Genomic DNA, 17,507 nt, shown 5'->3' on the forward strand with positions numbered 1-17,507 from the left:
AGACAAAGTTATAGTACAGAAAAACTGTGGGCGAGAAAGTGGTAAAGTGCTATGTCTGAGGAGTGGTTAGATAGAGAGGGTGGGATGTAAGAAATAGCTATTTTAGCTACAATAAACTACCACAATGAGGTATCACTATATCTCCACCACCACAATGGTTAAAATTGATAAGACTGACAACACCCAATTTGGAGAGAATGTGAACAAAAGGAACTTTCACACACGGTTACTGGGGTGTAAACTGGTTCACCCACTTTGGAAAGGGTCTGGAACTTTCCCCTATAACCCATCAAGTGCACTTCTAGGTATTCATCCCCTAAATGAAAACATATTCCCATAAAAGGACTTGTACAAGGATGTCCATAGCAGTTTATTACTAATAGCCAAAAACTGCAAACAACCAGGTGTACTCCACAGGAGAATGGGTAAGGTAACTATGATATATTCATACAAAGAATTACTATTCAGCTCTACAAAGGAACAAATCAGTGAGACATGCAACAATATGGATGAAACTAAAAAACATTATGCTATGTGAAAGAAGCCTTAAACAAAAGAGTACATAATATTAGAGTCCACTAATGAGGTTTTAGAACAGGCAAAACTCAACTATGGTACAAAAAAAAAACAGGATAATGGTTGCCTCTGGCGAGATGAAGGTGATTAACTGGGATGGGGCTTGAGAGAACTTCCCAAGTTATGATAATATTATACATTTTGATAGAGTTTAGAGTTCCACAGGTGTATAAATTTGTCAAAACTCAGCTAATGTTCAATTAAAATGTGTTTATTTCACTGTATAAAGTTTGCCTTAAAAGAAAGAGATCTGTAAACAAATACTGAATTCTAATAATATGCATTTTGAAGTATTTGAGAGAAGTTAACTAATGCCTGCAATTTACCTTGAATTGCACAAAGAAGAAGATGGAAAGACATGTGATAGGACAAGTATAATAAAATGTTAATGACAGATGCTGAGTGGTGGGTGTGTGGGTATTTACTATAAAAGTCTTTAAACTTTCTGTATATTTGAAAGCTTTCATAATAAAATGTTGAAAAAGATACAATGAACTGACACCATTATGTAAATGAATAGATAAGTCACAGACTGGGAGGAAATATACAAAGGGCTTGTATCTAGAACATACAGAAATGCCTTACAATTCAGTAATAAGACAAATCAACACAAAATGGGCAAAGGATTTAAACATTCAAGTCATAAAAGAAGTTACACAAATGGCTAATAAACACTTGAAAAAGTGCCCAACACTATTGGCCATTAGGGAAATGCACATTAAAATCACAATTGAAACTGCTGCAAGGATGTAGAGCAAATGTTGGTGGCAATGTAAAATGGTACAACCACTTTGGGAAAAAGTCTGGCAGTTTTCAATAAATTTAGATGTACATCAACCCTATGACCCAGCAATTTCTCTTCTAGGTATTTATTTACCCAAGAGAAATAAAAACATATGTTCATTTAAAAATTTTTGAACAAATGTTTACAGCAGTTTTATTTGTAACAGCCCAACAGGAAACAGCCCAAGTATCTGTCAATTAAAATCTAAAAAGCCTTAGCATCTAAGTATAAAAGCACATCACTTATGGCTCAAATTCTGTTTCATATAAGGTTTAGGCAGTTACATAAACGCTTTTACAGTACTTTGATTTTAGGGTATTGAATGTTGTTAGAAATTAGAGTCACCAAACAGGTTTTAAATATTTACATTTAAAAAAATATGTGGTATTTATTTTTAAGTAGTATGATATAAGCCAGACTAGGGTAAAAGGCCTTTATAATAGCACTAGGGGCCCAGTACACAAATTCATGCACCTTGAATGGAACTGTGGGCTGCAAGGCTGCAGTGGGCACCGGGGCAAGTCTCAGCCCATCCTCTGCACCCAGGGCCCAGCCCCTCCTGCCACGACCCCTGGTCCAGTCTGCTGACAGCCCCGTTCTCACCACTGCCGCTCCCATGAGCTGACAGTGCCAGCCCCGCTCACACCCGCTGACAATGCAGAGCAATTGGGGCCAGCACCAGCAGCAGGTGCAAGCAGGGCCGTCGCCAGCAGTGGGTGCGAGCACTGGGCGTGAGCACCGGGCGGGACCATTGTGCACGGGAGCAAAGAATTTTCAGTAACTACTAGAGAGGCTCGCTCTGATGACAGTGACTGGCACCCCGCCTTGATCTGGCACCCCCACTCACCTGCTCCACCATCCCGCCGCACCCAACACCCACCATGTTCTGCATTCTGCCACCTACTGCAGATGCCCACCATGTTCCGTGCACACCCCCTGGTGGTCAGCACAAGTCATAGCGACCAGTTGTTCGGCTGTTCCACCGTTCGGTCTCTTTGCATATTAGCCTTTTATTATATAGAACTAGAGACCCGGTGCATGAATTTGTGCACCAGTGGGGTCCCTTGGCCTAGTCTATGGGATCAGGCCGAAACTGGCTCTCCAACATCCCCCGAGGGGTCCTGGATTGTGAGTGGGCACAGGCCAGGTTGAGGGATCCCACTGGTGCACCATCGGGGCCAGGGAAGGACGGTGGAGGTTGGCTAGCCAGGGAGGGACCACATGAGGGCTCCAGGGCATGTCCAGCCCGTCTCACTCTGTCCCAATCGGCTGGACCCCAGCAGCAAACCAACCTACAGGTCAGAGTGTCTGCCCCCTGGTGGTCAGTGCACATCATAGCGACTGGTCGACTGGTCAACTGTCTGCCCCCTAGTGGTCAGTGCAAGTCATAGCGAGTGGTTGAGCGGCCTTAGCATATCATTAGCATATTATGCTTTGATTGGTTGAATGGATGACGGGACAACCAGATACTTAGCATATCAGGCTTTTATTATATAGGATAGGATTACTCCATTATACATTAGGCCAAATATTATACACATTATACTTATTTTACTAATTACTTTCAGTAAAACACTTTTTTGTGACTATGTCTGCTCCTATAGTTTGAAGATACCATTCTGAGAGTTTTATCCACTATTGACATCTAGACACACTTACCCTTTAAAATTGTAACCAGTTAATATTAATAGTTTTAATATTAAAAGCCCATTTTTTTTTTTTTAGCAGAATGGGTCTATTTGGGTAATATTTTCAAAGTACAATTTACTATACTACACTACCTAATTATTTTTAGTCACAGCTAACAACTTAGGATAACCAGCACTTTGTTTTATTCAACCCATCTATTAAATAAACAAAGACAAGTTAGATTTAGTGAAAAGATTAAAACAATTAATGGAAAGTCAATGGACATTGATTTTCAAAAAAGGATTTTCTATCAGATTATAATACATTATTATACTATATTATGAAAAATCAATAGATTTTAGAGCAAATCATGTATTTCCTCTGGGAACTGTATTGTACAAAAGATATACAAATAAGTTAGAACCACGCAATCTTATTGCTGAAATGATTCTAAAAAAGAATCTAGTAATTCATGCTAAAAATGGATCTGTGATGCAAGAAAACTATAATAAGTGAGCAGTAACCCAAATCCCTAGAATTAAAAAGCCACATACATTTTGAATGCAGGAATTTTACCAAATGTCATTCTGTTCATTCTTGAGAGCATCTTGTAGATATGATGTTGAGATTTTAGTAACATGTTCAGTAACATTCTTTTTTTTTTTAATAAAAAATGCAATTAAAGCTTGATCAAAGGTACCAGCATGCTAATAAAAAGCTGGAGATGTATAAAATAGAACAGACTAGATTTCATGAGCACACACAAGGTAGACTTGATTCATCTTATCTGTCCACACCGTTTCACAGACTTCTCTCTCCATCTCTCACACACCTCATATGACAACTGTCTTATGCAAATACCTTAAGACACATGCGCGCGCACGCACACACATACACACACACACACACACACAAGTTCAATGGGAGTGCTGAGCAAAGAACAATGGATTTGATATAGAAACAGATTCAAATCTTATGAATCTCTCCTAAGCTCCTATAGTTTGAAGATACCATTCTGAGAGTTTTATCCACTATTGACATCTAGACACACTTACCCTTTAAAATTGTAACCAGTTAATATTAATAGTTTTGTGCTTACAGTGTTTGGTTTATTAGAAATGGTGTTTTTACAAGAAATAGTAAAGAAAGTGGAATTTATTTCCAAGCAGTTGGTTCTAATATTATTTCAAAATATTTAGGGTGGCATTGTTATTAAATCGTTGCAACCACTAGCTAGCAACTAAATAAATATGAGTAGAAACTAACTATATTATACTTTTTTTTTACATATTTTACAAATGAGATTGTAATTAAACCTTTAACTGCACAACTTGTGCCCTATTCTTATTCCCCATCAGCAGCTAGTACAAGGCTTTGCACATAATGGTGGTTAATAGATTTTTAAAAATCCTTTCACTACACAAAATAATTTTCTTGCTCAAGGTAAATTTATGAAGAACTCTGAGCTACAAAGTTAATGTTTTATACTCGTTTGTAAATTTTTCATACTCTTTATTCTATAAATCTTTATAACAATCTACACTAATAAAAGAGAAATATGCAAATTGACCATACCTTCGCAACACCCACCAGCCAATCAGGAGTGCGTATGCAAATTAACCCAACAAAGATGGCGGGTTAGTTTGCATACACAGGCACCGAGTGGCCGGGGGCAGGGCGGGATGCTTGCGTTGTCACCATGACAACGCAGGCGTTCCACACCACCCCAGCTGCTCCTGGCCTCTAGGCAGCGTGGGAAGGTGGAAAGGCGGCTCCAGGCCGGAGCAAAGGTGGTGCCAGCAGCCAGGGGAAGGAAGGCCTATTCTTGCACGAATCTTCATGCATCAGGCCTCTAGTCTATATATATAAAAGGCTAAGTGTCCGTCTGACAGGAAGCTGACACGCACTGACCACCAGGGGTCAGACACTCAACGCAGGAGCTGCCATGACGCGCACTGCCCATCTATATATATAAAAGGCTAAGTGTCTGTCCAACCAGTATCTATGACACGCACTGACCACCAGGGGGCAGACGCTCAATGCAGGAGCTGCCATGGTACGCACTGGCCATTTAAAAATAAACAGCACCACAGACCTGGCGCTGACAAACCAATACTCAGCTTCCCCCAAGTGAGACACAGGCCCTGCCATCACCCCAGAGTGACACCCCACCAAATTGCAGCCAATGCTGCCAAGACCCCATGGCGCAAAATGTGGTCCACAGCCCAGCCCAGAAACGGTCACTGTGGGCCCCGGGTAATGACATCACATAGCAATGCCCAGCTTCCTCTCCCTAGTGACTAGCCTCCTTGGAGTTTCTTCAGCCCAGGAACAAAACTTGCTTTTATAGCCAGGTACAAACATTTCACAGTTTAACCCAGTGATGGCGAACCTTTTGAGCTCAGCGTGTCAGCATTTTGAAAAACCCTAACTTAACTCTGGTGCCGTGTCACATATAGAAATTTTTTGATATTTGCAACCACAGTAAAGCAAAGACTTATATTTTTGATATTTATTTTATATATTTAAATGCCATTTAACAAAGAAAAATCAACCAAAAAAAAAGGGTTTGCATGTTGCCTCTGACACGTGTGTTATAGGTTCGCCATCACTGGTTTAACCAGATATTTGTGAAGCGCTCTCACATGCCTCATCTCATTTGATCCTCACAGAAGTCCTGCATTAGGTAGATAGGAGACTCAATAGAATCCTATTTTCTTTTCATTAGACAGAAAACAGATTTAGAAAGTTTAGAAATTTGACCCAACTGAAAAGAAGTAAGAAATGGTGGAACTTGAAAATGACTTCGTTTTCTCACTGCACACAATGTAGTCAAACTGTTGCAGTGAAATATTTTACCCTTTGTTCTCCCTGTGTGATCTACAATACTAACCTGCTTCATGTTGATATTTACTGCTGTGTTGCTGACAACTACCTGAAAAAGAAGTTGGGGTGCTTCACCGGGCTGGAAAAAATTTAGCTAAATCAGAAGGCAGGTCTAATTAAGCAAGTTTATTCTATATATATAAAAGGCTAAGTTGACTCACGCATGAGTCATACATATAAAGCTCTCGCTGGCGCCAATCACATGTGTGTGTTTCGATCTGTCATTGTAGATTGTGAACTTGGTTGACACTTCTATTATAAAGGGCGAACAACGACATTAAAATATTTCTTCTAATTAATTTCCTTTCAATGTGCATGAATCCATGCACTGGTACACTAGTCAATCTAGTAATTCATCCTATTTAGAGAAATGTGTTTGAGAGGTAAAAGATCTGAATTTCTTTTTTAAAAAAAATATATTTTATTGATATTTTACAGAGAGGAGGAGAGAGGGATAGAGAGTTAGAAACATCGATGAGAGAGAAACATCGATCAGCTGCTTCCTGCACACCTCCCACTGGGGAAGTGCCCGCAACCAAGGTACAGGCCGTTGATCGGAATCGAACCTGGGACCCTTCAGTCCGCAGGCCGACGCTCTATCCACTGAGCCAAACCGGTTAGGGCTGAATTTCTTTAAAATATCTAACTTCAGATATGGAGTTATATGGAGAGAGGAAAGAGATAATATGTGCTAGAGTAGAGATTCTTAAGAAAAATATCAGACTTGCATGAAAGACTAAGCCACTGCCCCACCACATTCAGATAACTCATGCTTCAAAGGGCCACTAGTAGGCAAAAACTACCTCACATCCCCTTGAATGTGGTATCATTCAGGTTAGGCAAACATATAAAAGGCTATGAACCATTTCTTGAGAATAGTGTTTTGCAGATTATCTCTGGTGAAGAACTATATTCATTGTGTGCTAAAAATTCTGTAAAAGAATAAAAGTGAAAACTACTAGAAAATGAAATAAAAATACACAAAACTTAAGTTTCAATTTTTATTAAGTTCAAAAGACATAAAATTATTCTATCAAACTACTATACAAGTTCCTTATGAACTCTCAATTTCTAAGTTCATGGCCTTACAGACAGGTAATAAACAGCTCATGGACCAGCACTGTCTGCATACTACACTCTGAATAGGCCTGTGTTAGAGAATCTTGTAAACATTTTAGCGAAAATAGAATGAGAAGTTCATTATTTAAATTTAGAGCTATAACTGGAGCCAGAAAAGTATACTGGCTCTCATTCTTTAGAATACATTTTCCTTATTTACCATATTCAGCAAACCCTTCTCCCTCAGATACTGCAACAGTAAATATCAGTTTAAAATATCAAAATGGTGACAAATTCTAAATTTTACCTTACTATGTAGACAATTATAGAAAGAATTAATTATTTTGGTGAGGATCAACTACCATGGATAGCAAGGACTTAAAACTTCTACATCTCGCCCCACCGATGTGCTCAATGGTTGAGCATTGACCCATGAACCAGGAGGTCATAGTTCAATTCCTGGTCAGTCAGGGCACATGCCTGGAGTTGCGGGCTCGATCCCAAGTAAGGGGTGTGCAAGAGGCAGCTGATCAGTGATTCTCTCCCATCATTGATGCTTCTATCTCTCTCTTCCTCTCCCTTCTATTCTCTAAAGTCAATAAAAACACATTTAAAAAAGAAGTACATTTTCCTTTAAAAAAAATAAAATAAAATAAACACCTTCTACATTTCAAAATTACATAAGACTGCCTATGAAAATTGATTTTTATAAAATGACATCAGTGATGAATTTTGCATAATGCATTTGAGGGCTAACACCTGCAAGATAATACTGTTTATAGAAAAAACACATTCTTTTCTGATGGATTCATAATATTGTAGAGAAGGAAGACAAAGAGTTCTCCAAATTAAACTTCTGCTTTATTGAGGTTGAAGAAATCATGCATTCTTCAATATATCTGAGTGTCCACTATGTGCCAGGAAAGAGGAATGCAAAGGACAAACAAGACTCTATTCCTACTCTCAAGGAACTCGAGATCTCATTATCCAATTAAGGGATATACTAAAAGGCAATACAAAACCAGGACTATACATACAAATACGTTATAAGCATAGAAAGAACCTTCAGAGCACAACATACTATCACCTTACCCAGTTACTTCTTCAGGGACCTAAACTTGTGAGTCTTCACTAGAGAAAAGAATGCATTAGGATAGTTGATGGATAGCTACTTTAATTTGATAGCTAAGTCAGTCATTTTGGCTGCTGACCCAAATACGAAGAAGGCATTATCAAAAGTATCTGAGTACTCTGAGCCCTCAGTTTCCACTGTTGCTTTTTTTTTTTTCTTTACAATATTGTTAGTCCCTATATACGGCTGCCCATCTCTTTCATTAGTCCAATGTCATTATAGTCCAGGTATGATGGGACCCAAGAAACACCAACCAAAGAGATAGCACTGGCAGTTATTTCATTTCTGATGTGTGACATATCATTCTTTTATTGTGAAATACTTGCTAGATGAGCTTCTAGTCAACACTATAAACAGAGTATACAAAATAAAAACAGATATTAAGCAACATATTGTCGAAACTTAGAACATATTTTCAAAAGAGGAAATGAAAACACAATTCAAAACAAAATGTCCTGGTTAATTTTCATCTCATAGAAAGAGTGTCTTTATAAGTTATTACTTCCTCCCTCCCCTGCAACAAAACATTTTAAAATGGATTTGTATTTGAGCCAAAATACAAATATTCATTAATTTTAGGACAGACGGACTAATGCAACTAACTAAATCAATAACTGTTCAGGTAATTCAGCACTACTACACTGCCCCGGTATTTGCACATCATTTGTGCTAAAAACAAAACAAAACACAACATAGTAAAGTACACATTGTTTGAACAGATTTTCTTTTAGGAATGTAGAACCTTAAGTTATTTGGGAAACGTCATTTTATTAACTGCCCCCCACTATTTCCTTTAATGCCCCCAATGCCAGACAAAGTAATTGCAAAAATGTACACAAAACATGAAAATTGCATTTCTTTTATGCTTCCTCTTCTGTAATGTACAACTGAAGCCTAATAAATATTTCACAGAGCCAACCATTGTTAGTATAGTAGAGAAAGTGTAATGACAAGAACAATGGTATCAGAATCACACACATTTTTCTTATTTAACCATATCAGCTTCAGTTTTCTCCTGGATAAGAAATCCCATCTTACCTCAGAAGAAAATTACTTTTTTTTTTTTTAATGAAAAAAAAAAAATCAAAACTGATGATTTTTAGGAAAGGAAATAATTCATCTGATAGTCAGGAAAGAATGCTTTCTATTTCCTACTAGTTATTAAATTATTTTTGGGACTAGCATACTGCTAAACTAGAAAAAATAAATCAACAAAACATAATTTTTACATGCATTTTAGGATGTAAATTAACCAGCTTTGGAAAGAAGTATTATTTCTGGATATTTTTTAAAAGCTAGGGGCTAATATTCTCAAAATAGAATAGAGATAAATTTCAGTTGAATTCAATTTCTCATAGATTTGCAAAATGAAAATGTACACATGTATACAAGAATGTTTAACTATTAGTGTTTTCTTTTTTAAAACTAGCAATATAAACAATGAATAGCCTAACCCCAAAGTAAAAGCAGACTCAGCCGGTAAAATGAAGGAAATTCAGGTGCCACTTTCCTGAAAATTAAAACTACCTACCAAATGGCTCCAACTGTAAAAAGAGGAATGCTATCAAGTGAGTATCTTGCACGAATTTCTCAAGGCCATTAAAAATGTAATAAGGCTTAGCAATGCAGTAATAAAAATGCAAAGCAGAAGGTGACATTGATTAATTTAGCAAGGAAACCAGAGACTGAAACTGAGCTCTGAGCTAAAATAACAGAAAATTTTAAAAAGAAAAAACAGCAACCCAAAGTTATAACTAAGACATAAACATACTTGTCATTTCCTTATAACTTAACATAGGCTTTTTTCCCCCCATATCTGTACTTTTCAACTACAAAAAAATCCATTTTAGAATGAAAAAAAAATTAAAAGCTTAAGCCCTTACATTTTTTCAGTTAAGACAGCCAAAGGTTTTGCACAGCCTCTCAGATTAACTTACATACAATATTGTCTTGATTGGGAAATTTTGTTAACTCTAAATTCCTCCAATGATTTAATGGTGGTTTAAAATCCTTCAAAAGTAAAATGTATCTGAATATTATAAATGTTTAAAATATGACAAATGAACATTGTAGAACTGAGCAAATATTGTAATATTTCCTATTAATCAACTACTGAACTTCCACAGTTAAAGCAAAGTGCTGTGTATGTATTGTGTGTTCTGAAGTTCTGTGTTCATATCTTCATATTTAATTTCTGGGATTCTAAAAAATAGAGCAGCATGAATCCAAGGGTTTTAATGAAAATATCTTGTTTTTTCTATCTACACTAATAAAATAGAAAGATACAAATTGACCATACCCTCGCAATGCCCACCAGCCAATCAGGAGTGAGTATGCAAATTAACCCAACCAATATGGCGGGTTAATTTGAAAGCGCAGGCGCCAAGGGGCCGGGATGTGGGGCGGGATGCGATGCAGGCATTCTACACTGCCCTAGCCGCTCTGGGTCTCTGGGCAGCGTGGGGAAGTGGAAAGGCAGCTCTGGGCTGGAATAAAGACAGAAAGGTGGCTCCGGCTGGAGCGAAGGCGGTGCCGCAGCCAGGGGAAGGAAGACCCATTCTTGCACGAATCTTCGTGCATTGGGCCTCTAGTTTACTTATAACACTTTATTAAAATATTGCATTTGTTTTACCCATTCACAAAATAAAATGATTTCATAATTCCTACAATATAGCTCTCCAAACTTTCATACCTACTGTTATAAAACACATCACCAAGAACTTAAAACATATATAATTTACATTATTCTGAGTCAACAAGGCCACCACGTGCAGCTGTGCAGATTGTGACAGGCCAAAAGTATAGGGGGCTGCAGGCTGTGGGCTGAAATCCAATTTGCCCTTCTCCAATGAAGTTTGGAAGGGGTGCTTTTTAGAATTTGCACGAGGGTCTTGCTAGTCCACAAGTATTTATTAGGCAAACAGAGTCCACTATCCAAAAGTTTACAGCATAATGTCATCCTCATAAGTCATTAAAAATTGCCTTAAAAGTCAGCATTCGAAACATTCCCCTTTTTCTAACAGCCTTAATTAAAATGGGAAAGCATGACTTTTATGAGATCCCCAGGTCCCCAAGAGTGTCTTCTTCCTTCTTTTCTATTCCAGTACAGGTAATATCAAAACAAAGCTTATGAGAATATGGAATTAAGAACATGCCACTGAGAGGAAAAGAATGAAGCCCTTGGTAGGAAGAATTAGTGAGGACAAAGAAGAGACCACTCAAGATAAAAGAGAAGAAGTTGAAGTACCACTTTACCAATCACTGGCATTTAATCAAATTATCTAGAGCATTCTATGACAATCTCCTATAAAAGAGAGCTTTTTCTATTAAAGCACCTAATTGCAGCTCAATATTTTTAAAGTTTTTATTATAGATGTTTTCAAATATACATAACACCACAGAAAACAGTAAAATGCATCCCTTTTTTTAACTCTATATCTTCAACTTAGTATATATTTATTGAGTATGAGTTATGTGGCATCACCATTATTCTAGGTGCTGAAGACACCAAAACAACTTTTGTCTCTGTCCTTAAGAGAACCATCAGCCTAACTGAGAAAGATAACATGTAAACAAAACAAAATTAAGTGAAATAGGTGTTGCTATATAATAATAATATGTATGAGGGATATAGGAACTTAGAGAAATAGATTAGTTCTATTCTATCTGGGTATGGGAATGAATCTGAAAAGGTTTCAGAGAGGGTGACTCTTGAAAGAGGGAGTTACCTTAATTATTTTTGCATCTCTACCACCTAACACTGCTCCATAAAAACTTGGTAACAGCCAGTCTCAGTTGGAATACATGGAGCTCTTTGACTCAACTGGCTTTTAAGCCTACTCCACTTCAGAAACCTCCTTCCAAGGCTGCACAACATATCATGTTAACACTGGAACTGCCACCCTGAAGGAGGTGTGGCCAGCCTGAAAACGGCCCTCAGCCCCTCACCCAGGCTGGCCAAATCTCCATGGGGTGAGGGTCCCCACTGGGGGGGGGGGCTTGACCAGCCTCCAAACACCCATCAGCCCCTCACTCAGGCTGGCCAGGCACCCCAGCGGGACCCCCACCCTATCCGGGACACCCTTCAGGGCAAACCAGCCGGCCCCCACCTATGCACCAGGCCTCTATTCTATATAATAAAAGGGTAATATGCAAACTGACCCTAACAGCAGAATGACTGGGAATGACTGGTCACTATGACACACACTGACCACCACAGGGCAGATGCTCAATGCAGGAGCTGCCCCCTGGTTGTCAGTGTGCTCCCATAGGGGGAGCTCTGCTCAGCCACAAGCCAGGCTGATGGATGCCAGTACAGCGGTGGTGGTGGGAGCCTCTTCTGCCTCCTCAGCAGCGCTAAGGATGTCTGACTGCAGCTTAGGCCTGCTCCCCACTGGCAAGTGGACATCCCCTGAGGGTTCCCAGGCTGCCAGAGGGATGTCTGACTGCCAGCTTAGGCCCAATCCCCTGGGGAGCGGGCCTAAGCCAGCAGGTGGACATCACCCGAGGGGTCCCAGACTGCAAGAGGGCACAGGCCAGGCTGAGGGACCTCCCACCCCGAGTGCACTGGGCCTCTAGTTTTATTATGAAAGTGATACACTCTTAATATAAAAAACTGTACATGTCCTTCTAAATTGTTGAAAGAAAAATTCCCACTCTCCACTCTATTTTCAAATTCCTCCAGTCTGTTAGCATCTGTTGAGATATCCATTCTCAATAGTTCCTTCTGTATCTTTAAGACATTCTTTAGGCATAAGCAAATACAGTGCTAAGAGTCTTGATTTTATTTACCAGCAAATACAGTGCTTAGAGTCTTGATTTTATTTATAGGACAGTCCCATAACTTCTAATGAACCCTGACACAATGAAAGGAGAACAATAAATACTTTGATAGCAAAAAAGATAATTACCTACTTTCAAAAGGCCAGCAGTAGAAAAAGTTAAAATACAGAACTAAGTATTTAAAACTTCATACGTCACCCCTGCCTTGGTTATGCAATGTAATGTGAGTAAAAGATATGTAATAAGAAAACAAACATAGGGTGGCAAGCTTCTCTACAATAAGAAACATGGGAGGCCTGAGGATTGTGGGGAAAGGATTGAGAATCATAACAATATTACAACCATAGAAGGATGTGTAGAAAGGGCAAAAAATATATGTGTGTGTGTATACATAACAAAATTCTAAATATTAAAATAGCAAACACAATTTTGAAATACACTAGGAGCTTAAAAATAGAGTTAATTGGCCCTAGCTGGTTTGGCTCAGTGGATAGAGTACCAGCCTTCGGACTGAAGGGTCCCGGGTTCGATTCCCGTCAAGGGCACACGCGGGCTCCATCCCCATGAGGGGGTGTGCAGGAAGCAGCCAATCAATGATTTCCTCTCATCATTGATGTTTCTATCTCTCTCTCCAGCTCCCTTCCTCTCGGAAATTAATAAAAAATAGAGTTAATTGTAGAAAAGAATTAGTTTTCCTATACTAACTCCAACTCAGAGAAAAAATGTAGTTTATATATGTCCTTGATTTCCTTGACAACAACATTCTTTGAAGACCTATGTCTAACAAGGGATTAGAAAGCCAAATGTGAAATAATTATATTTCTAACCAGTTCCCTCTAATGGTGAGAAAAATATATCAAAGGATGATAGTCATCATAAGAATAATTTTTAAAAAGAGAGAAAAAGTAGGTCATTGGGAAAGTAGGAAACTAGTTTCCTCAGAATATGGGGGAATGTGTGATCCAATGACTGGACAGTTAATTTCCCTTTCATCTGGTACTAGAGAATATTTAAACATTAAGAAATATGCTAGATATAGAGCCAAGCTTTAACTTCTGTACCCACCTAAACAACATAGATTTCACCTAGACATAGGTGAAATCCAAGTTTTCCTCTTATAGTATAAAATGATACCATTCTGGACTGTAAAGAATGCTTATAGGTAAGATACTGGCCTGAACAAGAATCCTGTTCTGAAAAGCTAACACATTACAGAAACAAACCCACTTTTAAAACAAAATACAAATGCAATTCCATAACATATAAGCCACAAGTCTAAAAACATTTAACTATAAATTGCCTAATGACAATTACAGCAATAAAAAAATTAACACCGATATAGTCTTTATCTGGTATTTTTACAACCTCAATGCAGTATGTAAATAACTAAAACTATAATTTAAGAGTTAATTTGGAAGAAAGGGAATTATTTTTTATTTTATAATGTAATTTTAATGCATTAATGTGTAAACAGTGTACAGTTTGTCAAGTTGAAAATAGTTAAGTCCAAAAACCAACCTGTAATATCTCCATTAAATAAATGATTAGTTGAAGATAAGTGAATTCCAGGACTATAAACTACCAAATCTACCTTCTCTACAGACATTGAAAAATACAAACAGAAATAAGGAACTAAAATTATTCTGTTTCCTGCACCCCTTGGGTTAGGAGGAACAGTATTTTCTGACACTAGAAAATGGTAAGTCAGCCTCACTTTCAAAAGTCAGTGGTTGAAGCCATAGTTTTCAAATTTGGGTAGAATATCATTTTCAGAGTCTAAGATTCTTACAAGAAATTTTCACTACCAAACATATCTACAGTTAGAATACAGAACTAAATATATAAAGAATATAAAACTAAATATATGAAGCAGTACAGCAGTTCTCAAAAAATGTTATGATCTTTTCATTCATTTCTCTCTTCATCACCTCTCTCACTAAATCCAATGAAAAGGTCCAAGCTAGCCAACACAAACTGATTGGTTCAGGAAGCTTAAAGTCTTTAGTGGTCAATCTAAGTCAGAAGAGGCTTGTGTGCTACTTCCTGGCTACAAAGGTTCAATACTCAATACATTCCACTTAAAGTTCAAAGTGAAAACATTACATGGGAATCAGCCCCTACAAACCTCTTTAGAATTTATCTATTCAAGAGGATTGCACACTAGGTCTACTCAGCCTCGGCTGAGTAAGCTTGGCTACTTGAACTACTGTTTCTGTAAATTATAATTTAAAAAAAAATAATTTTGTGATACAAGATCTCAAGTCTTTGTAGAAAAGCCAATAACTAATATATGATCAATAACTACTCCTTGTAAATGGCCTTAAAAGCAGACTGTAAAAGTTAGAGCCCCAAAGCTAGCTCTCCACTAAATTTCACAATTTAGGATTCTCTGTGCTGAAAAACTATTAAATTATGTGCCCTTCACCCTTAACCAAAATACCCATTTCAATGCTAAGGAGACAAAAATAAGGAAGTCAAAAATATACATTACTTTTCTTCTTGCCACACACCTTCCACATACCAAATTACTACTGCATAGAACCACCATGCTACCCATTATTTCAAAGGGCTCCTAAAGCATCTACAAAAGAGGTACCTTGGTTCCTGATTACTGTGTGCATAACAGAAAAACGATCTCTCAGAAGAGTCACCCTTGGTAAGTAAACCAATGAAGGAAGAATCCTGTCATCTGGGTTTCCACTTACCCTCAGTAACATCCTGGGGGTTAGAAGTCCGGTCACTGGCTGGATCCTGTGCCAAAGTTGCCAGTGAAGTGGTGGCTCCAGACATCTCACTCATAGGCTCACTACGGCTCGTTTCAGGCATACTCTCCCGGGAGCTAAATCTTACTCGGGAACTGGATCTGGAGCTGAGGTCTGGGCTGGTGTCTGACAAACCTGGAATATCATCAATCTTCGTTGGTGTCACCATGAACCGAACTGAAGCCATCTTGGTGGTGGTTTCTGGAGGATGCATTTTTCTTTTTCTTTTCCTTTAAAAGGGCACAAAGGAAAAACCGCAAAATCCTTCCTCCAACGCTAGCTGCTTTTGATTGCAAAAATAGGATAACTTTAAAAAAAAAACACCACACCAATTACCTTGATTTACACCACACAGAGCCCCAAATAAGAATCTTTATACTCAGAATTCAAGCAGACTGTCCTAGAAAGTGCACTACCAGTAGCTGAAAAATACTTAAGAAAAAACAACAGACAAAACGATGCCAATCTCGTGTAACTTCGTTTCTTCAGAATGAAGAGCTAGCTAGCTATGTCTCCTGATCCAGGGCCGCGGGCTCAGTGCCATGATCTGAGAGAAGCAGGTGAAGCCTTGCTTCCTTCGACCCCCAGGTGTCGGCCAAGGTATTTAGTCCTTTATCTGGCAAATGTCTCACGGATTTAGTTGAGCCAAGTGCACACAGGTCCGCCCTGATGATGCAGATACAGCAGAGAGATTGAAAAAAACGGTACGGGCCACCTGTTGTCTATCAGGTGAATACCCCACAGGTCTGGCTGGGAGGAGGTGTGTGCAGTCGAGCCACCCGAGGTTTTTGAGGCCGATAATCCAGTTGGGTCTGGTGGGAGAGGTGCGCATGCATAACGGGAAAGATATCCCACACGAAGACGGAGGAGAATGCGGAGAGAAGGGTGAGCAGAGGAGGATGCTGGGGCAGAGCGGATTCCTGCCTCTGAGAGGTCTGCGGGGGCGGCCCACCCGCTCTTCTGGCAGAAGGGTCCCTGGGATGTGGGAAGAGAGGCTAGCGGACACCTCGGACTGCAGCTCAGGGTCGTGGCCAGTCGCTGCTAGTCCATCGAGCCCAAGGTCCGCTCGCTAGGTTTCTCCTGCGTGTGACAGGACAGGCCAACCCTTCGCCAGGAGACGCTTTCGCCCCTACCAGGTCCCTGGCGCAGGTCGAGTCCTAGCAAAAGAGGAGACAGCCTCGCAGGCTGGTCCTGGCTGGCAGTGCAGGAGGGGGCGGCGATGACGCGCGGAGGTCGCAGGTGTGGGATCCCGGCGCCAGCTGATGCGGGTGCGCGCGCAGCTGTTGTTTACGAGCCGGTAACTGTTTCGGAGCCGCAGCGCGCCCAGGCGGGCTCGGGCTGCCAGGGGGGCCGGCCGGACGCCAGAGCAGCGGTTACGTGACCTCGCCGCTCCCGGCCCCGGGTTCGGCGGGCTGTGCTAGCGCCGCCGCAGCCCCTCCCTTCCCTCCCCGCTTGTTCCTCATTCGAGGTTAACTGTCCTAAGAGAAGCCGGGAGCGGTCAAAGGGTGGAACCGTCCCCGCCGGTGCCGGGAGCCCCGCCCAGCGGCTGCGGCCGCCAGGGACCCTGCTGCTTGCACGCATGCGCGCGCTCGCTGGAGTTACAGCGGGACCGGGGTGAGGGGCGGGGCCACGTCGGAGGCCCTGGGCACGACGGGAATTGTAATTGGATGTCTGGACCTGAGCTACCTGCGCTCCAGAAAACAAACCCCTTTCCTTCTTAGTCCTGCTTTCTTGCTCCTACCCACTTCGGAGGAATCTCAGGGAGTAGGCCCTGCCCCTAGTCCTCAGGGCCTCAAATACCCCCTCTTTAATAAGAGGGGCCCTGAAAATTCATGATTTTTTGGTTAATCCTAACCGGAGGATATTTTTCCATTGATTTTTAGAGTGGAAGGGAGGG

General features: G+C 40.1%; 1 protein-coding gene across 3 annotated transcripts in view; it reads right to left on the reverse strand.

The window, feature by feature from the left end:
* Window positions 1-17,041, reverse strand: part of SLC12A6 (solute carrier family 12 member 6) — an 87,038-nt gene extending 69,997 nt beyond the window's left edge. For 2 of the 3 annotated variants that reach the window (XM_070425643.1, XM_070425633.1), the window contains exon 1: window positions 15,554-17,040. In XM_070425643.1, coding sequence (XP_070281744.1) covers window positions 15,554-15,824 — 271 coding nt within the window. In that variant the 5' untranslated portion in view covers window positions 15,825-17,040. Of the gene's footprint in view, window positions 1-15,553 lie in introns of all 3 variants that reach the window. The other variant, XM_070425624.1, reaches the window with a different exon arrangement.
* Window positions 17,042-17,507: the final 466 nt, after the last annotated feature.

Source organism: Myotis yumanensis, unplaced genomic scaffold (assembly GCF_028538775.1).
Source record: "Myotis yumanensis isolate MYYU_CA2020_CCGP unplaced genomic scaffold, mMyoYum1.0.hap1 SCAF_1, whole genome shotgun sequence".
Taxonomy (NCBI): Eukaryota; Metazoa; Chordata; class Mammalia; order Chiroptera; family Vespertilionidae; genus Myotis; species Myotis yumanensis.